The sequence below is a fragment of the Hypanus sabinus genome, chromosome 10, assembly GCF_030144855.1.
Source record: "Hypanus sabinus isolate sHypSab1 chromosome 10, sHypSab1.hap1, whole genome shotgun sequence".
NCBI lineage: Eukaryota > Metazoa > Chordata > Chondrichthyes > Myliobatiformes > Dasyatidae > Hypanus > Hypanus sabinus.
The window spans coordinates 154,004,976-154,029,044 of NC_082715.1; the positions used below are offsets into that span (position 1 = coordinate 154,004,976).

At 43.2% G+C, this 24,069-nt stretch overlaps 1 protein-coding gene across 1 annotated transcript in view; it reads left to right on the forward strand.

Annotated features, from left to right (window-relative positions):
- Nucleotides 1-690: 690 nt before the first annotated feature.
- LOC132400391 (glutathione S-transferase theta-1-like) overlaps nt 691-24,069 on the forward strand; it is a 95,092-nt gene continuing 71,713 nt past the window's right edge. The window contains exons 1-2 of the mRNA XM_059981335.1: nt 691-837; nt 20,006-20,093. Of these exons, the coding sequence (XP_059837318.1) occupies nt 726-837; nt 20,006-20,093 (200 nt within the window). The 5' untranslated portion in view covers nt 691-725. The remainder of the gene's footprint in view (nt 838-20,005; nt 20,094-24,069) is intronic.

A 24,069-nucleotide genomic window follows, 5' to 3' on the forward strand; every position in this document is an offset into this window, starting at 1 on the left:
GGTAGTGGTTGGGGAGGGGAGATTTAAACGGAACTTGAGTTTAGTTTTTCACACAGAGGTTAGTGCTTATATGAAACAAGCTCCCAGAGGAGATGGTACAATGACATATATAAAAAGTATTTGGGCAGCTACATGGATAGGAAAGGTTGAGAGGGACATTGGCCATTTGCAGGAAGGCAGGGATGAGTTGAGCCGAACAGCCTAATTCTGTGTTATATAACTATTCTCTCGCAGCTGGCCGACACCTCTCTGTAACCTCCACTGACTTTCCTCCAATTTGCAAACTTACTCCTGTACCCACACTCAAATCACCAACATAGATGACTCCTGTGCTACACTGTTGGTCACTGACTTCTAAGATATCCCTCCACCATCACCCTCTGCCAGCTGTCCCCAGGCCTGTCATTTATTCAATTCCCTGGATCCCTTGTGCTCTGGTCTTTAGGGCCGGTCCTTCTCAGAGACTCACTGAAACCCAGCTGGACCAAAGCAGCTACATTATACTCATGGGTACACTTCAGTAACTTTCTGAAAACATTCAAATCAACGAGGCCAGGTGTGGGAGGGGCATGAGGCCAGGTGTGGGAGGGACATGAGACCAGGTGTGGGAGGGGCATGAGGCCAGGTGTGGGAGGGACATGAGATCAGGTGTGGGAGGGACATGAGATCAGGTGTGGGAGGGCCCAGGGATTAGTTTGGGTGGGGAAGAGCTTTAGGAAGTAGCCATGGCTCTGCAGCTGTATGGAGATCTGAGCTCCCAGCCCTGCCGCTCCGTCTACATCTTCCTGAAGAAGAATGCCATTCCTTTTGAGTACAAGGAGGTGCAGTTGTTCATGGGTAAGATCCATCTCTCTGAGGATGTGTGTGAGGTGGTGAGGGCTGGGGAAATATGGTGGAGGGGGGAGAGAGAGAGAGAGGGGGAAAGAAAGTGAAAGCAAGTGACAGTGAGATAGAGAGAGTGAGACAGACTGAGAGAGAAAGTGAGAGAGAGAGAGAGAGAGAGAGAGAGAGGGGGAAAGAAAGTGAAAGCAAGTGACAGTGAGATAGAGAGAGTGAGACAGACTGAGAGAGAAAGTGAGAGAGAGAGAGAGAGAGAGAGAGAGAGGGGGAAAGAAAGTGAAAGCAAGTGACAGTGAGATAGAGAGAGTGAGAGCGAAAGAGTGAGACAGACTGAGAGAGAAAGTGAGAGAGAGAGAGAGAGAGAGAGAGGGGGAAAGAAAGTGAAAGCAAGTGACAGTGAGATAGAGAGAGTGAGACAGACTGAGAGAGAAAGTGAGAGAGAGAGAGAGAGAGAGAGAGAGAGAGAGAGAGAGAGAGAGAGGGGGGGAAAGAAAGTGAAAGCAAGTGACAGTGAGATAGAGAGAGTGAGACAGACTGAGAGAGAAAGTGAGAGAGAGAGAGAGAGAGAGAGAGAGAGAGAGAGAGGGGGAAAGAAAGTGAAAGCAAGTGACAGTGAGATAGAGAGAGTGAGACAGACTGAGAGAGAAAGTGAGAGAGAGAGAGAGAGAGAGAGAGGGGGAAAGAAAGTGAAAGCAAGTGACAGTGAGATAGAGAGAGTGAGAGCGAAAGAGTGAGACAGACTGAGAGAGAAAGTGACAGAGAGTGAGAGAAAGAGAGTGAGATAGGGTGAGAGAAAGTGAGAGAGTGAGTGAGAAAATGAGAAACTGAGAGAGTGAGAGAGAGAGTGAGAGAGAGAGTGAGAGAGAGAGTATATGAAGGTATCAGCAGCTTCTTGTTACGTCAGTCTCCCTGTAAGAATAGTTTTTGAAGATAAAGCTGCAAGGGCCAGTAAAGGTGAGCTTTATTTGTTACACACACGGAAACATATGGTGAAATATTTCATTTTGTGTCGAGTCAAACAAATCAGGGTTGAGCTGTGCAGTCCACACTTGCAACACCAACAGAGCTTGCCTGCAACTTTTTCATCTTTATTGTACTTCAGTGGAGTGTGGGAGGAAACCGGAGCACCCGGAGGAGACCCTCGCAGTCACGGGGAGAACATGCAAACTCCTTACAGACAGCGACGGGAATTAAACCCTGATCTGATTGGTGCTTTTATTTACATGAAGGCATTGGAAGTGAAGTAGGGAACTCTGCAGCAGACTCAGGGCCCAGGTTCTAGGCATGATCTGCACTGGCCTAGATGATTCTGAGAAAGATGTGACATAACGTGACCCTATTATCTAAAGTTGTGTTCATATTCCACCAATCAGTCATCCCGTGTGATATCTGCCCACATCCTCTCTGTTAACACGAGTCCCAAGCTGGGCCATCTCAGTTCACCCGACAGCGCTCACACGCAGAGCACCGACCCCCCACCCCCATGGCGAGTGGCTGCTCCTGCTAACACAACACCATCATCATAGTGTCCTACTGCAAGCAAACAGGCCACTCAGCCCCTCATCCGTGCTAGTCCCAAATACAGGCAAATGGAATGAGACAGCACTGTATCGGTACTACCATGTCAGCAACCCCGGCCCAATGCCCCCACTGTCTGTACTTTCTCCCCGGATCCATGTGTTTCAGCTTCTTGCTCTGCGGGTTAATCAGTAAATGGTAGCACAGCTTCCATGCTGTATCAGTAAATAAAATTAATTTCAACCTTTATATCTATACAACCGTCCAAAAGCTTTTTCAACCATCTCCTCTTCCAAATATCAGCAGTGAAAATGTAGGTTCATTGGAGACAGAACCATAGAACATTACAGCACAGAAACAGGCCTTTTGGCCCTTCTTGGCTGTGCCGAACCATTTTTCTGCATAGTCCCACTGACCTGCACCTGGACCATATCCTTCCATACACCTCTCATCCATGTACCTGTCGAAACTTTTTCCTTAAATGTTAAAAGTGAGCCTGCAATTACCACTTCATCTGGCAGCTCATTCCACACTCCCACCACTCTGTGTGAAGAAGCTCCTACTAATGATCCCTTTAAACTTTTCTCCCTTCACCCTTAACCCATGTCCTCTGGTTTTTTTCTCCCCTAACCTCAGTGGAAACAGCCTGCTTGCATTCACTCTATCTATACCCATCATAATTTTATACACCTCTATCAAATCTCCCCTCATTCTTCTACACTCCAGGGAATAAAGTCCTAACCTATTCAACCTTTCTCTGTAACTCAGTTTCTCAAGTCCTGACAACATCCTTGTAAACCTTCTCTGCACTCTTTCAACCTTATTAATATCCTTCCTGTAATTAGGTGACCAAAACTGCTCACAATACTCCAAATTCGGCCTCACCAATGTCTTATACAACCTCACCATAACATTCCAACTCTTTTAATATTTTGATATATAAAGGCCAATGTACCAAAAGCTCTCTTTACGACCCTATGACGCCCCTTTTAGGGAATTATGTATCTGTATTCCCAGATCCCTCTGCTCTACTGCACTCCTCAGTGCCCTACCATTTACCTTGTATGTTCTACCTTGATTTGTCTTACCAAAGTGCAATACCTCACACTTGTCTGCATTAAACTCCATCTGCCATTTGTCAGCCCATTTTTCCAGTTGGTCCAAACCCCTTTGCAAGCTTTGAAAATCTTCCTCACTGTCCACTACACCTCTAATATTTGTATCATCAGCAAATTTGCTGATCCAATTTACCACATTATCATGCAGATCATTGATATAGATGACAAATAACAATGGACCCAGCACTGATCCCTGTGGCACACCACTAGTCACAGGCCTCCACTCAGAGAAGCAAACCTCCACTACCACTCTCTGACTTCTCCCATTGAGCCAATGTCTAATCCAATTTACTACCTCTCCATGTATACCTAGTGACTGAATCTTCCTAACTATCCTCCCATGCAGGAACTTGTCAAAGGCCTTACTGAAGTCCATGTAGACAACATCCACTGCCTTCCCTTCATCCACTTTCCTGGTAACCTCCTTGAAAAATTCTAATACATTGGTTAAACATGACCTACTATGCACAGAGCCATGTTGACTCTCCCCAATAAGTCCCTGTGTATCTAAATACTTGTAGATCCTATCTCTTAGTATTCCTTCTGTTACATACTTGTGACACGTGACAGTGGTACCCTTGTCACGTGACTGGGGTTGAAGCTATACTGGACTTGAGGTAATGGTCTTGTGATGGTGGAGTGACGTCATTTTCCCACCAGTAGAGGTCATGTGACAGGTTTTTTTTACAGGGTATAAAAGGAGTGTTCCACAGGGGTCTGTATTGGGACAGCTTGTTTTTTACATCATGTATCAATGATTTGGATGGCAGAGTTGATGGCTTTGTTGCCAAGTTTGAGGATGATTCGAAGTTATGTGGAGTGCAGGTAGTGTTGAGGAAGCAAGGAGCCACAGGACTTAGACAGATGAGGAGAATGGGCAAACTGGCTGATGGAATACAGTACAGGGAAGTGTAGGGTCATGCACTTTGGTAGAAGGAATAAAGATCTAGATGATTTTCTAAACGGGCAGAAAATTCAAAAATCCAAGGTGCCAAGGGATTTGGGAATCCTTATGCAGGATTTCCAAAAGGTTAACATGGAGGTTGAATTGGTGATGTTAGGATTCATTTCAAGAGGACTAGAATATAAAAGCAAAGATGAAATGCTGAAGCTTTGAAAGACACAGGTGAGGCCTCACTTGGAGTATTGTGAGCAGTTTTGACCCCATATCTAAGAAAAGATGTGTTGATTGATGCACCATCAATAACTCTCGGAGACGTGAGGCGAGATATCAGCTTTCATTGGCTGGAAGAAAGAACAAGCAGCAATTGACCACCACACTACATCCTGGAGACTGAGGCCGGGGCTGTGTCTCCAATCGCCTTTATACTGGGGTCTGTGGGAGGAGCCACAGGAGCAGTCAGCGGAGGTGGGGGGGGGGGGGCATGTCCAGACAGGTATATGTAGTTCACCACACTGATATGGAGAGGGTTCGGAGCAGGTTCACAAGGATGGTTCCGATAATGAAAGGTTTATCGTACAAGAAGCATTTGATGGCTCTGGACTTGTACTCACTGGAATTTAGAAGAATGAGGGGAGATCTCACTAAAACTTATCCAATGTTGAAAGGCCTGGAGAGAGTGGATGCGAAGAGGATGTTTCTTATAGTGGGGGAGTCTAGAACCAGAGGACACAGCCTCAGAATAGAGGGGTATCCTTTGAGAATGGAGATGAGGTGGAATTTCTTTAGTCAGAGGGTCGTGAATCTGTAGAATTCATTGCCACGGGCAGCTGTGGAGGTCAGATCAATGGGTGTATTTAATGCAGAGGTTGACAGGTTCTTGATTAGACAGGGTGTCAAAAGTTATGGGGAGAAGGCAGGAGAATGGGGTTGAAAAGGGAAAATGGATCAGCCATGGTAAAATGGCAGAGCAGACTCAATGGCTGAATTGCTCATTTATCATCCACCACACAAGCTGCTCTGTAGAATTCTGACAAACTTTCATGTAGCTTTCTCTCTCTCTCGGCATACTCTGAATCTCTCGACATATGTACATGTCTCTATCCAGTACTAGTCCTAAGAGATGAATCCCTCTCCCTTTCTCATCTCTCCTTCTCTCTCTCCCTCTTCCCCCCTCTATTCCTCTCTCTCTCCCTCTCTCTCTCCCTCCCCCTCTCCCCCTCCAACCTCCCCTCCCCTGCCCCTCCCTTTGCCCCATTTTATACCCTTCAAACCCCCTTACACAAGTAATTCCCCATAATGTTCCCTTGCATTTGGTTCCTGCACCCACAGAATGCTCTCACCTTCCCCGGACAAACACATTTTTTACCATTATCCATAATCATGGCTGAAGCCTTGCACTCCCATAACTTTCTCAAAACATTGCTGTGGACTTGTTCTCTTGAACTTCCCCACTCCATGCTAACACCATTTTCTCTTACATACTTCCATTGTTTTTCAGCATACACCAATGGGGCATTGCATTTAACTCTTTCCTTACAATCCTCTTCAGCAGGAGGGGATCAGTACATTGGGTATGTCAGGGAGAGAGGGGGCCTTTCACCGCAGAAAAATATTGCAGGTGCTGGAAACTACAAACGTTTGTAGAAAGCAAAACAGAAAATCCTGGAAATACTCAGCAGATCCGCCAGCACATGTGGGGAAAGAAACTGAGTCAATGTTTAGGACCAGGGACTCTCCTACAGAATTGGAAAACTGAGAAAACTCCAGACAAATGGACTCAGAATGAAATGTTGACTGTTTGCCCGACAACCATAGATGCTGCCTGACCTGCTGAGTTCCTCCAGGTTTTGTGTGTGATATTCCGGATTTGCAGAATCTGCAGAGTCTTCTGTGTCTAGAAAACAAACATGATTACTGTTCTGCAGCAAAAAAAAACTGCTGGAGACACAAGAGACTTAGCACTAAATGTCAATGATTAGGAAATCTCCCAGTGGTTACTGAAGAGTATGGAATTCAGGAAATCTCCCAGTGGTTACTGAAGAGTATGGAATTCAGGAAATCTCCCAGTGGTTACTGAAGAGTATGGAATTCAGGAAATCTCCCAGTGGTTACTGAAGAGTAGGGAATTCAGGAAATCTCCCAGTGGTTACTGAAGAGTACGGAATTCAGGAAATCTCCCAGTGGTTACTGAAGAGTATGGAATTCAGGAAACCTCCCAGTGGTTACTGAAGAGTATGGAATTCAGGAAACCTCCCAGTGGTTACTGAAGAGTATGGAATTCAGGAAATCTCCCAGTGGTTACTGAAGAGTATGGAATTCAGGAAATCTCCCAGTGGTTACTGAAGAGTATGGAATTCAGGAAATCTCCCAGTGGTTACTGAAGAGTACGGAATTCAGGAAATCTCCCAGTGGTTACTGGAGAGTATGGAATGAAGAACTCACACCTGGGTTAATTTCCAGAAGCAGGGAATCAACGTTCATGCCATCAGGTTGGAGGCTACCTAGATGGAGTGTGGGATGTTGCTCCTCCACCCTGAGAGTGGCCTCATTGTGGCAGTAGAGGAGGCCATGGACCGACATGTCAAATTGGGAATAGGCATTGGAATTAAGTTGTTTGGCCACCGGGAAATCCTACTCTTGCTGGATGAAGCAGAGGTGCTCAACACAGCAGTGTCCGATTTATATTCTCAGTATTACTTTTGTTTGCAGTTTGTCTTCTTTCTACGTCAGTTGTCTGCCAGTCTTGTATCTTTCTGGATAGCTTCCATAAAATTACATTTTATTGTTTCCTTGTAAATAACTGCAGGAAAATGAAACTTTCTTAGTAAATTTACTTTGCTCTTTGAATAATTACAGCCTGTGAGGAATATTTGCTGTAGAACACAAATTTGGAGTTTAATGCTGAGAAGTGTGAGGTTCTACATTTTGGCAGGAATAATCCAAATAGAACATACAGGGTAAATGGTAGGGCATTGAGGAATGCAGTGGAACAGAGAGATCTAGGAATAACAGTGCATAGTTCCCTGAAGGTGGAGTCTCATGTAGATAGGGTGGTGAAGAAGGCTTTTGGAACGCTGGCCTTTATAAATCAGAGCATTGAATACAGAAGTTGGGATGTAATGTTAAAATTGTACAAGGCATTGGTAAGGCCAAATTTGGAATATTGTGTACAGTTCTGGTCACCGAATTATAGGAAAGATATCAATAAATTAGAGAGAGTGCAGAGACGATTTATTAGGATGTTACCTGGGTTTCAGCACTTAAGTTACAGAGAAAGGTTGAACAAGTTAGGTCTCTATTCATTGGAGTGTAGAAGGTTGAGGGGGGATTTGATCGAGGTATTTAAAATTTTGAGAGGGATAGATAGAGTTGACGTGAATAGGCTGTTTCCATTGAGAGTAGGGGAGATTCAAACAAGAGGACATGATTTGAGAGTTAGGGGGCAGAAGTTTAAGGGAAACACGAGGGGGTATTTCTTTACTCAGAGAGTGAAAGCTGTGTGGAATGAGCTTCCTGAAGAAGTAGTAGAGGCCAGTTCAGTTGTGTCATTTAAGGTAAAATTGGATAGGTATATGGAGAGGAAAGGAGTGGAGGGTTATGGGCTGAAGTCAGGTAGGTGGGACTAGGTGAGATTAAGAGTTCGGCACAGACTAGGAGGGCCGAGATGGCCTGTTTCCGTACTGTGATTGTTATATGGTTATATGTTATATGGTTAACACCCAAAACGTTACCAACTTTAGGCATGTTATTCAGGGAGGATGCATTCTGGCAGTGTGCCAGCGGTCAGGAGCGGCCAGTGGTATAAGAAAAATCTCGCAGAACCAGATATTGTTGCCAGGTTGGAACAATACTCATTCAGAACAGCCAGAGATTGTATTCTGGCAGAAATGCAGGACCAGAAAGGCTGCTCAGATGTGAAATCAAGCCAGTGATCTCAGTGAGTGGGAGAGAGAAGCAGCAGTGGTGGTCTAGAGCAACTAACAAAGTGCTGAGGAACTCTGTGGGTCAGGCAGCATCTATGGAAAGGAATAGACAGTCGACATTTCGAGTCAAAACCCTCTTCAGGATCGGAAAGGAAGGGTGAAGACACCAGAATAAAAAGATGGGGGGAGGGAACTGAGGATAGTTGAAGGTGATAAGTGAAGCCAGGTGGGTAGGAAAGGTCAAAGGCTGGAGAAGAAAGAATCTGATAGGAGAAGATTTTGGACCATGGGAGAAAGAGAAGGAGGAGGGGACTCAGGGGGAGTGTGATAGGCATGTGAGAGGAGGTAAGAGGCCAGAGTGAGGAAGAGGAGATAAGGGGAGGGGAGGGACTGCTTTTACAGGAAGGAGAAATCAATATCCATGCCATGAGGTTGGAGGCTACCCAGACAGAATATAAAGAGTTGCTCCTGCACCACGAGGGTCATCCTAGCACAACAGGAGGCCACGGACTGACATGTCAGAATAGGATGGGAACTGGAATTAGAATGTTTGGCCAATGTGACGTTCTGCCTTTGCCGGCTGGAGCGGAGGTGCTCGACAAAGCCCTCCCCCAGTGTTGTAGAGGAGGCATAGTCAATGTGGTTTCTTCAAGGGAAGATATTGCATGACAAATCTGTTGGAATTCTTTGAAGAAATAACAAGCAGAATAAACAAAGGAGAATCAGCGGATGTTGTGTACTTGTATTTTCAGAAGGTCTTTTACAAGGTGCTACGCATAAGTCTGTTTAACAAGTCAAGAGCGCATGGTATTACAGGACAGATACTAGAATGGATAGAGCATTGACTGATTGGCAGAAGTTAAAGAGTGGGAATAATGGGGGCCTTTTCTGGTTGGCTGCCAGTGACTAGTAGTGTTCCACAGGGGTCCAAGTTAAGAGCCCATGGTATTACAGGAAAGTTACCGGCATGGTTAGAGCATTGGCTGATTGGTAGGAGGCAGTGAGTGGGAATAAAAGGATCCTTTTCTGGTTGGCTGCCAGTGACTAGTGGTGTTCCGTAGGGGTCGGCGTTGGGACCACTTCTTTTTATGCTGTATATCAATGATTTAGATGATGGAATAGATGGCTTTGTTGCCAAGTTAGCAGATGATACGAAGATTGGTGGAGGAGCAGGTAGTGTTGAGGAAACAGGTAGGATGCAGGAGGACTTAGACAGATTAGGAGAATGGGCAAGCAAGTGGCAAATGAAATATAATGTTGGAAAATACATGTTCCTACACGTTGGCAGTAGAAATAAATGTGTGGACTATTTCCTAAGTGGGGAGAATATCCAAAAATCTGAAAGGCAAAGGGGTTTGGGAGCCCTTGTGCAGAACACCCTAAAGATTAACTTGCAGGTTGGGTCGGTGGTGAGGAAGGCAAATGACATGTTGGCATTCATTTCAAGGGGTCTAGAATACAAAAGCAAGGATGTGATGCTGAGGCTTTATAAGGTACTGGTGAGGCCTCACCTTGAGCATTGTGAACAGTTTTGGGCCCCTCATCTTAGAAAAGGTGTGCTGGCATTGGAGAGGGTCCAGAGGAGGTTCACAAGGATGATTCTGAGAGTGACAAGGTTATCATACGAGGAACGTTTGATGGCCCTGCATCTGTACTCACTGGAATTCAGAAGGATAAGGGTGGGGGATCTCATTCAAGCCTTTTGAATGTTGAAAGGCCTAGAAACATAGAAAACCTACAGCACAATACAAGCCTCTTGGTCCACAAAGCTGTGCTGAACATGTACTTACTTTAGAAATTACCTACGGTTACCACAGTTGTCGGCAGCCCATTCCATACACACACCACCCTCTGCATAAAAACTTATCCCTGACATCTCCTCTGTACCAGGCACCTTAAAACTGTGTCCTCTCATGTTAGCCTTTTCAGCCCTGGGAAAAAGCCTCTGACTATCCACGCGATCAAAGCCTCTCATTATCTTATACACCTCTATCAGGTCACCTCTCGTACTCCATTGCTCCAAGGAGAAAAGGCCGAGTTCACTCAACCTATTCTCACAAGGCATGCTCCCCAATCCAGGGAACATCCTTGTAAATCTCTCCTGCACCCTTTCAATGTTTTCCACATCCTTCATGTAGTGAGGTGACCAGAACTGAGCACAGTACTCCGAGTGGGATCTGACCAGGGTCCTATATAGCTGTAAAATTGCCTCTTAGCTCTTAAACTCAATCCCATGGTTGATGAAGGCCAATGCACTGTACGCCTTCTTAACCACAGAGTCAACCTGCGTAACAGCTTTGAGTGTCCTGTGGATTTGAACCCCAAGATTCCTCTGACCCTCCACACTGCCAAGAGTCTTACCATTAATACTATATTCTGCCATCATATTTGACCTACCACAATGAACCACCTCACACTTACCTGGGTTGAACTCCATCTGCCACTTCTTAGCACAGTTTTGCATCCTATCGATGTCCCACCATAACCTCACCCCAAGCCTTGGGGTTTTCCTTAACCCTGCTCACCAAGGCCTTCTCATGGCCCCTTCTGCTCTCCTAATTTTATTCTTAAGGTCATTCCTGCTGGTCTTATAATTTTCTAGATCTCTAGCATTACCTGGTCAGAGTAGATGTGAAAAGGATGTTTCCCACGGTGGGAGAGTCCAGGAAAAGAGGGCGCACTCAGAATAGAGGGGTGCCCTTTCAATACAGAGATGCAGAGAAATCTCCTTAGCCAAAGTGTAGTGAATTTGTTGCCACATGCAACTGTGGAGGCCAGGTTTTTAGGTGTATTTAAGGCAGATCTTGATTGGATCTTGATTGGACATGGCCTCAAACCAAGACCAATCAAGAACCTATCAATCTCTGCCTTAAATATGGGGAGAAGGCCGGGAACTGGGTTTGAGGAGGAGAGGGAAAAAAGGACCAGCCATGATTGATGGAGGAGCAGACTTGATGGAGCAGATGGCCAAATTCTTCTCCTATGTTTTATGGTCTTATGGCATCTGTGTAAGTAATCAGATTGAGTTAATTATTATTATTCTTTTTGTATTTGCACTATTTGTTGGCTTTTGCACTTTGGCTGTTGTCTGTTTCTGTGTGCAGTGTTTCACTGATTCTATTGTGTTTCTTTGTATTTACCATGAATGCCCACAGGAAAACAAATCTCAGGGTAGAACATGGTGACGCATATGTACTTTGATAATAAATTTACATTGAACTGTAAACTTCGAGTAAAAAAGTGATACAGAGAACATGAGATGTAGAGTCCTGATTTGTGAAATCAGCTCAGTGTTGAGGTGAGTGAAATTCTCCAAGCTGGTTCCGGAGCCTGATAGTTGTAGGATGATAAGCTCTGCTGAACCCGGTGGTGTGGAACCTGCTTCCCATTAGTATCAGGAGCTTGGCCTGGATGGTGGGAACCCATCGTGCCTATCATGGGGAGCTTTCCTTTGCTTTCTTCCCTGGATAACCCATTTCAGCCCCACTGTGCACGAGCAGAGAAGATGCAAGTGTGGTCAGCTTTATTATCACTGAGAAATGCCACAAAACGTGTTGCTTCATGGCAGCAGTACTATGCGGTACATGAAAAATCACCGTTACAATTCAGAGTATAACCCCCAGTGGAAAGGAGGGACAGTTAGGTCATGTTCACGGTCTGTTTAGAAATCTGAAGGCAGAGGGGAGAGGCTGCTCCTGACTTGTTGTGTGCATATCTCAGGCTCCCGAATCTCCTCTCTGATGGTAGTGATGACTTGTCCTTGACGGTGATGGTCCTTAGAGATGAATGTCCCTTTCCTGAAGCATTGCCTTCTAAAGATGTCTCCACAGATGGGGAGGGAGCTGACTGAAGCTGCCAGCTTTTTCCGATCCTGTTCAGTGGCCTCTCCACACCTGACAGCAATGCAACTCATCAGAATGCTCTGTGGAACGTTGCTAGAGTCTTAGGGAGCATCCTGAACCTCGAACGTTCTGAGACCAAGGCATCCACATGTGTCTGTGCACACGTACACTGACTCTTTCCAAGGACAAATACTGGGTCAGTGAGGCCTGTGCTGACACACATTGTCCACAGGTGACCTCTCCACACGTACACTGACTCTTTCCAAGGACAAATACTGGGTCAGTGAGGCCTGTGCTGACACACATTGTCCACAGGTGACCTCTCCACACGTACACTGACTCTTTCCAAGGACAAATACTGGGTCAGTGAGGCCTGTGCTGACACACATTGTCCACAGGTGACCTCTCCACATGTACACTGACTCTTTCCAAGGACAAATACTGGGTCAGTGAGGCCTGTGCTGACACACATTGTCCACAGGTGACCTCTCCACACGTACACTGACTCTTTCCAAGGACAAATACTGGGTCAGTGAGGCCTGGGCTGACACACATTGTCCACAGGTGACCTCTCCACATGTACACTGACTCTTTCCAAGGACAAATACTGGGTCAGTGAGGCCTGTGCTGACACACATTGTCCACAGGTGACCTCTCCACACGTACACTGACTCTTTCCAAGGACAAATACTGGGTCAGTGAGGCCTGGGCTGACACACATTGTCCACAGGTGACCTCTCCACACAGACCCTGCCTCCTCCAGAACATCCCTATGTACACACACACACACACACACACAGATACACAGACACACACACAAACAAGTATATGCGCACTCACTCACATACACTCACACAAAACTACCAACATAAAAACATACCCACACACACATACACACAGACATACACAGACACATACACCCACACACGCGCACTCACACATACACACTCACAAACTGATGCACACACACAAAAATACAACACAAAAACACACAAACACATATAGACACACACACAGATGCACACACAGAGACACACACACACATACACAAACACTTGCATATGCACACTAATGCGTGCACTCATACACACATGCACACACACACTCACAGACACACAGAGACTCATACTATACATGCACACTGACTCTCGCGCGCGCGCACACACACACACAAACACGCAGAAATACATACACAGACACTCACACACACATTAACATGCACACACACACACACACAGAAGCACACATATAGACACGCATGCACACACACAAACACTTGCACATGCATACTAACATGCACACTAACACACACTCACAAACACACAGAGACACATACTACACACACACACTCACACATAAACACGCATGCACACACTCACTCACATATACATACTCACAAACTCACACACACACGGACACACACACAGACGCACAGACATGTACTGAGACACAGTCACACACACACTCGAACATGCACACTCACACATGCACACTCACTCACATATGCTCACACGTATACACTCACAAATTCACACACACACAAAAATACCAACACAAAAACATACACACACAAAACTGACAGACACACGTAGACACACACTCACACACACTGACACGCACACTCGCACACTCATAAACACACAGAGACGCATACTACACACGTGCACTCACACATGCACACACACTTGCACACACACATTCATACTCACGTTCACACTCATGCAGACTTTCACTCACATACACTCACACATACACACTCACAAACCCACCTACATACACACACAAATACCAACACAAAACATACACAAACACAGAGAAACACATTCATACACTTGCACACTCACACACAGACACACAGAAACACAAAAACACAGGGACACACACACACACACAAACACTCACACATGCACACTCACACACATGCATACACACTAACACACTCATGTGCACACACACACATACGCACATGCAGATGCACACACTCACATGTGCACACACATACTCACCCACAAACATACTCACAGATAAACATACTCACCCATATACACACACAAACACACTCACTCACAGATAAACATACTCACCCATACACACACACAAACACACTCACTCACAGAGATGCATACACAGACACGCATCACACAGAGACCCAGACCCATGATCTAGACCCAGTATTAGATCGTTCTTCTCTTAAGTCTGCCACACCTAATAAATCAGCTTTATTTATTCAATCCTTTCTAACAAAGTATGATATTGTTAATGTCTGGCAGTTTTTTCACCCAGCAGAAAGGTAGTATTCATTTTTCTCTCATGTCCATCATTCCTTTACCAGGATTAATTATGTTTTTATTGATAATCAAATGATTCCATTAGTTCGATCCACTGAATATAAAGAAATAGCTCTATCTGACCATTCTTCTGTATTTCTATCTTTAAAGCTTCCTGGTTTCACTCATATGTACAGATCCTGGCATTTTAATTTAACTTGGTTATGTGATAAGGACTTTTTTAAGTTTCTGGAGAATCAAATGACTCTATTTTTGAAGAAAATTATTATTATTTGGATGCTTTTAAGGCATATATTAGAGGACAAATTATCTCCTATACTGCGCATATTAAGAAAAATGCTAATAAAGAGAGAACTGATTTAGTTAATCAATTAAAACAATTAGACCAGAAATATGTTTTGGCACCAGACCCTGAACTATACAAAAGACGTATTGAAATTAAAACTAAATATGATCTTCTTAAATCATATCCAATTGAAAGCCAACTTTTAATAGATAGAAGCCAATTCTATATACATGGAGAAAAAAAACAAGTAAACTATTGGCTAATCAATTGAAGACCTCTATATCTAAACAGCAAATTAAAGAAATTTTCAAAACCAATGGTGATATGACAACTGACCATTTTGAAATAAATGACACTTTTAGAGAATTATATTCTAAATTGTATAGCCCTGATTCTGTTAAAGATAATACTGAAAGGAACAATTTTTAGACCAATTAAATATTCCTGGACTTTCAGTAAATAATCAAAAGTAGTTGGATCAACCTATTTCTCAGGAGGAAATCAATGAGGCTATACGTTTATTGTTTTCTGGGAAATCTCCAGGTCCTGACGGATTCTCTGGAGAATTTTATAGTCTTTTTCTTCATTGCTTGTACCTTATTTATGTTCTACCCTTTCTGATTCCTTCAAGATGGGTAGGTTGCCACAGTCTTTTCATGAAGCTTCCATTCCACTTATTCTTAAAAAGACTAAAAATCACACTGAATGCTCTTCATATAGACCAATCTCTTTACTCAATGTTGATGCTAAGATCTTATCTAAAGTTCTGGCCTGTAGACTCAAAAATATTTTACATTCTTTAATATCTGATGATCAGACAGGAGTTATTAAAATCGATATTCCCATTTTAATATATGGCAATTGTTAAATGTTACGTATTCACCATCTAAGGAAATATTGGAAGGTGTGATTTCTTTGGATGCGGAGAAGGCCTTTGATCGAGTTAAATGGAATTACCTATTTAAAACCTCAGAAAAATTTAATTTTGGGCCCAATTTTATTTATTGGATTAAATTACTTCACTTATCTCCCTCTGCTTGGGTCCTTACTAATTCTCAGATTTCCAAACCAATTAAACTCCAACATGGAACCAGACAAGGATGTCTGTTGAGCCCTTTGCTTTTTGATTTGGTATTAGAACCTTTAGCAATTGCCTTTCAAGAGTCTAAAGATATCACCGGCATCTTAAGGAAAGGTACTATTCCAAAAGTCTCGCTTTATGCTGATGACCTATTGCTTTTTATATCTAATGTTACAACTTCTTTACCCTCTAAGTTTCTTTTGCTGACTAATTTTAGTCCATTTTCGGGATATAAATTGAATTTACGTAAGAATGAATTGTTTCCTTTAAATAATTTGATACCAACCGATATTAACCTTCCTTTTAAAATTGTAAAAAAAACAATTTACATATTTGGGTGTAACAATCACTAAGAATTATAAAAACCTATTCAAAGAAAATTTTCTAACCTTAAAGAATTATGTGAAAAAGACACTTTCTAATTGGTCACCTCTCTCTTTATCATTGATTGGTCGAAACAGTTCTATTAAGATGAATATTTTACCTAAGTTTATATACCTTTTTCAAGCCATACCTGTTTTTATTCCTAAGTCTTTTTTTGATTCTTTAGATTTGACTCTTTCTTCCTATATATATGGAAGAATGAAAAACCTCGATTAAATAAAGCCCACCTTCAAAAAATTAAAAAGAATGGAGGCCTTGCTCTACCCAATTTTAAGTTATATTATTGGGCAACTAATATATGAAATCTTATGTTCTGGTTATATTATATTAATTGTGAGGATTGTCCAGTGTGAGTCTTTTTGGAAGCCAACTCTGTTATGAAATTTTCTATTATTTCTCTTATATATAATCATATAACAATTTCGTCACAGAAACAGGCCATCTCGGCCCTTCTAGTCCGTGCTGAATGTTTACTCTCACCTAGTCCCACTGACCCACACTCAGCCCATAACCCTCCATTCCTTTCCTGTCCATATACCTATCCAATTTTACTTTAAATGACAATACCGAACCACCCTCTCTCACTTCTACTGGAAGCTCGTTCCACACAACTACCATTCTCTGAGTAAAGAAATTCCCCCTCGTGCTGCCCCTAAACTTTTGCCCCCTAACTCTCAACTCATGTCCTCTTGTTTGAATCTCCCCTCCTCTCAGTGGAACCTCTCTTCTTGGATCCTCTCTTCCTCTATCTTTAAATAAACTATCTGACAGTTCGGTGGTTAAACACACTTTGAGGATCTAGCTACAATTTAGAAAACATTTTGGTTTATTGAGATTTTCCCTTTCTAGTCCTATTTTTTCTAAGTTTTATTTAAACCATCTATGACCGATCTGGTTTTTAGAGAATGGGATAGATCAGGCATTAAACAATTTCAGGATCTGTTTGTTGGAGGGACTCTTCCTTCTTTTGAGCAGCCCTCAGTGACATATAACCTATGAAGTACCCTCTTATTTTGATATCTACAGATTAAAGATTGTTTAAGATTTAAACTACATATATTTCCTACCAACCCAGATAAGAACATAATAGATGTAATTTTTAATTTGAAACTTTTTGATAATGGCTCAATATCTTCTATTTATGGTCTGTTGTTGGGATTGAGAATGGCTCCTTTAGACAAAATTAAAAAAGATTGGGAAAAGAATTTACAGACTTCATTATCTGATGAGACCCGGAGGGCTATTTTCAAAATGGTTAATTCTTCATCATTATGTGCTCATCATTCCCTCCTACAATTTAAAGTGGTACAGAGGGCTCATATGTTTAAAGATAAGCTTTCTCGTTTTTTTGCAGATATATCTCCTTATTGTGACAGATGTAATAACGAAGAAGCTTCATTAATTCATATGTTTTGGTCATGTTCAAGCCTTGAAAAATTTTGGAAAGATGTATTCCAAACTTTTTTTGTCCTTTTTAAAGTTAATTTTAAGCCCAATCCTTTAACTGCCTTATTTGGTATTGTTGAGGAAAGAGCTCTAATTTTGGAGCCTTCTCATTTGCGGTACTGGTTTTTATTTCTCTTATGGCTAGGAGGGCGATCTTGCTTAATTGCTTTGTGGATCCAGAACTGGCTTGCCCACAGAAGGCAAAGAGTGGTTGTAGAGGGGTCATATTCTGCGTGGAAGTCAGTGACCAGTGGTGTGCCTCAGGGATCTGTTCTGGGACCTCTACTTTTCGTGATTTTTATAAATGACCTGGATGAGGAAGTGGAGGGATGGGTTAGTAAATTTGCTGATACACAAAGGTTGGGGGTGTTGTGGATAGTGTGGAGGACTGTCAGAGGTTACAGTGGGACATTGATAGGATGCAAAACTGGGCTGAGAAGTGGCAGATGGAGTTCAACCCAGATAAGTGTGAGGTGGTTCATTTTGGTAGGTCAAATATGATGGCAGAATATAGTATTAATGGTAAGACCCTTGGCAGTGTGGAGGATCAGAGGGATCTTGGGGTCCGAGTCCACAAAGCTGCTGTGCAGTTTGACTCTGTGGTTAAAAAGGCATATGGTGTATTGGCTTTCATCAATCGTGGGACTGAGTTTAAGAGCCGAGAGGTAACGTTACAGCTATATAGGACCTGGGTCAGACCCCACTTGGAGTACTGTACTCAGTTCTGGTTGCCTCAATACAGGAAGGATGTGGAAACCATAGAAAAGGTGCAGAGGAGATTTACAAGGATGTTGCCTGGATTGAGGAGCATGCCTTATGACAATAGGTTGAGTGAGCTTGGCCTTTTCTCCTTTGAGCGACGGAGGATGAGAGGTGACCTGATAGAGGTGCATAAGATGATGAGAGGTATTGATCGTGTGGATAGTCACAGGCTTTGCCCCAGGATTGAAATGGCTAGCACTAGAGGGCATAGTTTTAAGTCACTTGGAAGTAGGTACAGAGGAGATGTAAGGGATAAGTTCTTTACACGGAGAGTGGGCTGCCGGCAACGGTGGTGGAGGTGGATACGATAGGGTCTTTTAATAGACTCTTGGACAGGTACATGGAGCTCAGAAAAATAGAGGGCTATGAGTAACCCTGGGTAATTTCTAAGGTAAGGACATGTTCAGCACAGCTTTGTGGACCAAAGGGCCTGTATTGTGCTGTAGGTTTTCTATGTTTCTAAATGGAAGGAGGTTACCCCCCCCCCGCACACATGCTCAATGGTTACGTGATGTTATGTCATGTTTAAGTCTAGAGGAGGTTCATTGTTTGATTTCTAATTCTAACCAAGATGTTCAAATGCTATGGGGACCCTTTCTGAACTATTTTAAAATATTTGAATTGTTATTAAAGTATAGATCTGGGCTATTATTATAAAACACAATGTGGTAAAGTACTCTTTTTTCTCTTGTTTTTTTTACCAACCAGCTTTGTCTTGGTAGTGGGTGTAGATTTTTTATATAATATAATTAACCATATTATTATTGTATTTCATAATTCAATGTATTTTATTTGATTGATCGTGAATATGGGATACCATGATTGTATCAGTGTGATTTATATATAGTGCATTTTGTGCTATCTTATTTTGATTTATAATAAGTATCCTTATGAATTCTGTATTTGTGTACATGAAATTTAATAAAAATATTGAAAGAAAGAAACACACACACCCATACACACGCACAACCACACTCACACACAGAGATGCATACACAGACACGCATCACACAGAGGAACACACCAAGACACAGATAGACATACAGACACTCACACACACAGGTACTCACACAAGCACATGCAAACACACACACACACACACACACACACACACACACACACACACTCTCTCACACACACACACACACACACTCACACACACACATGCAAACACACACACACACACACACACACACACACACACACTCACACACACACATGTAAACACACACACACACACACACACACACACAGACACACACACACACACACACACACACACACAGACACACACACACACACACACACACAGAGTCACACACACACACTCTCACAGACACAGTCACACACACACACACACACACACACACACACATGTAAACACACACACACACACACACAGACACACACACACACACACAGAGTCACACACACACACTCTCACAGACACAGACACACACACACACACACACACATACAGTCACACATTCACACTCACAGACTCACGCACACACACACACGCACGAGCCAGGGTGAATGAACGCGATTGGGGAAAGGCAGAGGGAGAGACAGGACTGACACAAAATGACCTGAAGCCATATGTTTCTACACAGGAGAACAGTATGCTGCACAATTCCAGAAAATCAACCCCTTGGGGAAGGTGCCAGTTATAAAGGAGGGGGACTTTGTGCTGACTGAGAGGTGGGTAAACTATGGCTTCTCTGATATCTGGAATGTTCTGCAACCACTGGGAGAGCTGGGCTGTGTGGAGGGGATTGGCTGTTGTGGGAGATGGGCTGTGAGGGGAGACAGGCTGTGAAGGGGGACGGGCTGTGGGAGAGACAGGTAGTGGGGGTGATGTGGTGTGGGGTACGGGGATGGGAAGGGAGGGATGTGGGGAGGGGGTATGGGGAAGGGAGGGGAGGGATGTGGGGAAGGGGATATGGGGAGGGGAGGGGAGGGATGTGGGGAAGGGGATATGGGGAGGGGAGGGGAGGGATGTGGGGAAGGGGATATGGGGAGGGGAGGGGAGGGGAGGGATGTGGGGAAAGGGATATGGGGAGGGGAGGGATGTGGGGAAGGGGATATGGGGAGGGGAGGGGAGGGATGTGGGGAAGGGGATATGGGGAGGGGAGGGGAGGGGAGGGATGTGGGGAAAGGGATATGGGGAGGGGAGGGATGTGGGGAAGGGGATATGGGGAGGGGAGGGGAGGGATGTGGGGAAGGGGATATGGGGAGGGGAGGGGAGGGATGTGGGGAAGGGGATATGGGGAGGGGAGGGGAGGGATGTGGGGAAGGGGATATGGGGAGGGGAGGGGAGTGGAGAAAGGGATATGGGGAGGGGAGGGATGTGGGGAAGGGGATATGGGGAGGGGAGGGGAGGGATGTGGGGAAGGGGATATGGGGAGGGGAGGGATGTGGAGGGGGGAGAATGTGTCCGTGAGGTTTTGGCCTGAGTCCTCCAGCTTCTTTTGTTTCCACGTCTTCAAACTGCTGTTTCATACCGCTAGGACGCTCAACAGGACATCTGTAAAAGTTTGTCAGATCAGTTAGTGACCAGCTGAACCTCCTTAGGAGTGCAGAGTGCAGGTAGTGTTGAGGAAGCAAGGAGCCACAGGACTTAGACAGATGAGGAGAATGGGCAAACTGGCTGATGGAATACAGTACAGGGAAGTGTAGGGTCATGCACTTTGGTAGAAGGAATAAAGATCTAGATGATTTTCTAAACGGACAGAAAATTCAAAAATCCAAGGTGCCAAGGGATTTGGGAATCCTTATGCAGGATTCCCAAAAGGTTAACATGGAGGTTGAATTGGTGATGGTAGGATTCATTTCAAGAGGACTAGAATATAAAAGCAAAGATGAAATGCTGAAGCTTTGAAAGACACAGGTGAGGCCTCACTTGAAGTATTGTGAGCAGTTTTGACCCTTTACCTAAGAAAAGATGTGCTGATTGATGCACCATCAATAACTCTCGGAGACGTGAGGCGAGATATCAGCTTTCATTGGCTGGAAGAAAGAACAAGCAGCAATTGACCACCACACTACATCCTGGAAACTGAGGCCGGGGCTGTGTCTCCAATCGCCTTTATACTGGGGTCTGTGGGAGGAGCCACAGGAGCAGTCAGCAGGTGGGGGGGGGGGGGGCATGTCCAGACAGGTATATGTAGTTCACCACACTGATATGGAGAGGGTTCGGAGCAGGTTCTCAAGGATGGTTCCGATAATGAAAGGTTTATCGTACAAGAAGCATTTGATGGCTCTGGACTTGTACTCACTGGAATTTAGAAGAATGAGGGGAGATCTCACTAAAACTTATCCAATGTTGAAAGGCCTGGAGAGAGTGGATGCAAAGAGGATGTTTCTTATAGTGGGGGAGTCTAGAACCAGAGGACACAGCCTCAGAATAGAGGGGTATCCTTTGAGAATGGAGATGAGGTGGAATTTCTTTAGTCAGAGGGTAGTGAATCTGTAGAATTCATTGCCACGGGCAGCTGTGGAGGTCAGATCAATGGGTGTATTTAATGCAGAGGTTGACAGGTTCTTGATTAGACAGGGTGTCAAAAGTTATGGGGAGAAGGCAGGAGAATGGGGTTGAAAAGGAAAATGGATCAGCCATGGTAAAATGGCAGAGCAGACTCAATGGCTGAAGGCTTCTATAGCTAAAGCAAAAAGTAAAGGACTAAGAGGACAACCTTGTCTAGTTCTCCGCTGTAATTTAAAGGGCTTAGAAATCTGAGAGTTAGTAATAATCTGAGCGGTAGGAGACAAGTAAACTAATTTAACCCAACAAATAAAATTAGGCCCAAAATTAAACTTTTCTAAGGTCTTAAGATAATTCCACTCAATCCTATCAAAGGCTTTTGCTGCATCTAAGGATAATATACACCCTGATTTTTTTTTTGGTTGGTGAATATATCACATTCAATAACCGACGTATATTAAAATGTGAGTAATGATTTTTAATAAATCCTGTCTGGTCATGTGATATAATAGATGGTAAAATATTTTCAAATTAAAATCTCCACCCATCACTAAGGAATACCGATTCAAATCAGGCAGAAAAGAGAAAAGCCATTCAAAGAACAAGGAGTCATCTGTATTTGGAGCGTATACATTCACAAATACGATTAGTTTATTCTCAAGACTACCCAAAACAATAACAAAACGGCCATTTATATCAGAAATTACATTATGTTGAATAAAGGATACATTCTGATCAAACAAGATAGAGACGACTCTCAATCTAGATTCAGAGGGTGAGTGAAAATGTATACCCTTCCATCCTTTGAAAGAACATGAAATATCATCTTTACGAATATAGGTTTCTTGAAGAAAGATTATACGAGTTTTAAGTTTCCGGATATGAGAAAATCTTATTTCGTTTAACAGGGTTATTTAGATCTTTCACATTAAAACTGAGTACATTAATAAAAGAATCCAACAAGTATCCTTTAGTAATGTATAAAAGAATATCACAGACATGTAGAAGGCGAATAAATAAAACAGTAAAAACTTCCAATCAGCTTTATGGAAGATCCCATTTCCCCCCTCGTTCCCCCCAAAGAGAGAAATCAGCCAAGGGAGGCTGAAGACTAATTCTAACGTTCCCAACCCAAAACTCTGGTGGCTCCAGAAAATATATATGTGTACCTGTGCTGAATAAACGATTGTAAATATATATATATACAAAAACAAAATATCAAAGTAAATAAGTTCGCTATTTACGAAAAAAAACCATGGGAAGATATAAGTATGAGTCTCGGTAAAAAGGAAAGACAATAAAATCAAGTATCAGTAGAAGCCAATCAGGAAAACAACATATGCTTGCGGGTGTAAAAAGTAAGAAGTATAGTATACTATTGAAAACCAGTAAAAGACCGAAAGGTATATAAATAATCAAAAGATAGGAAAAATCAGAGAGAATTTAAAGTGAACCAAAACACCCTACAGTTTCATTCCTCAGTAATTACTACATGTACACCCTACATAATCACTTTCAGTCAAGTTACCAAAAGGAAGGTAAAAATCAACATAACACTGAGAGAATATAACATATTGTTTAAAAAGAGCTGCGAAAAAGTAACATCAGAGAACCCGTGTAATGGCGGAAAACAGCAAAAGAAAAATTGGATGCGATCTGCCTGCATATTTTGCATAGTTTGAAAGATAACAAGGCTTCAATTACTTAAATCAAACAAATAATTAAGGCTTCGTAAACCAAGAAACCTTGTTATCAACGAAGCGCCAATTACTTGATTGAACACCTGAAATTAAAACATTTAGCATCAAGCAACTCAAGGTTGAATTTAAGTATGGAGACTATGTAAAAATTTCTTAGCTTTTTCAGGCTTCGTAAACCAAGCAACCTTATTATCAGAAGTAGTAACCTTGAGTTTACACGGATCTCTGAGAGAAAGGCGACAGCCAAGCTTAAAAAGATCAGACATGAGACATGACCGCTTTAAAAGCCTGTCTAGCTCTTAGAACTTCCGGTGGATAATCTTGAACGATCCGAAACTGTTGATCACGAAATTCACAAAGGATCTGTTCTTTAATCTGATAGTCATGAAAGTGAATGATAATAGAGCGAGGTTTGGCAGGATCCCAGTTAGGCAGGGTAACTCGGTGAAGGCGTTCAAATTTTGGTCGTTCCGATAATATATCAGGGAATAAA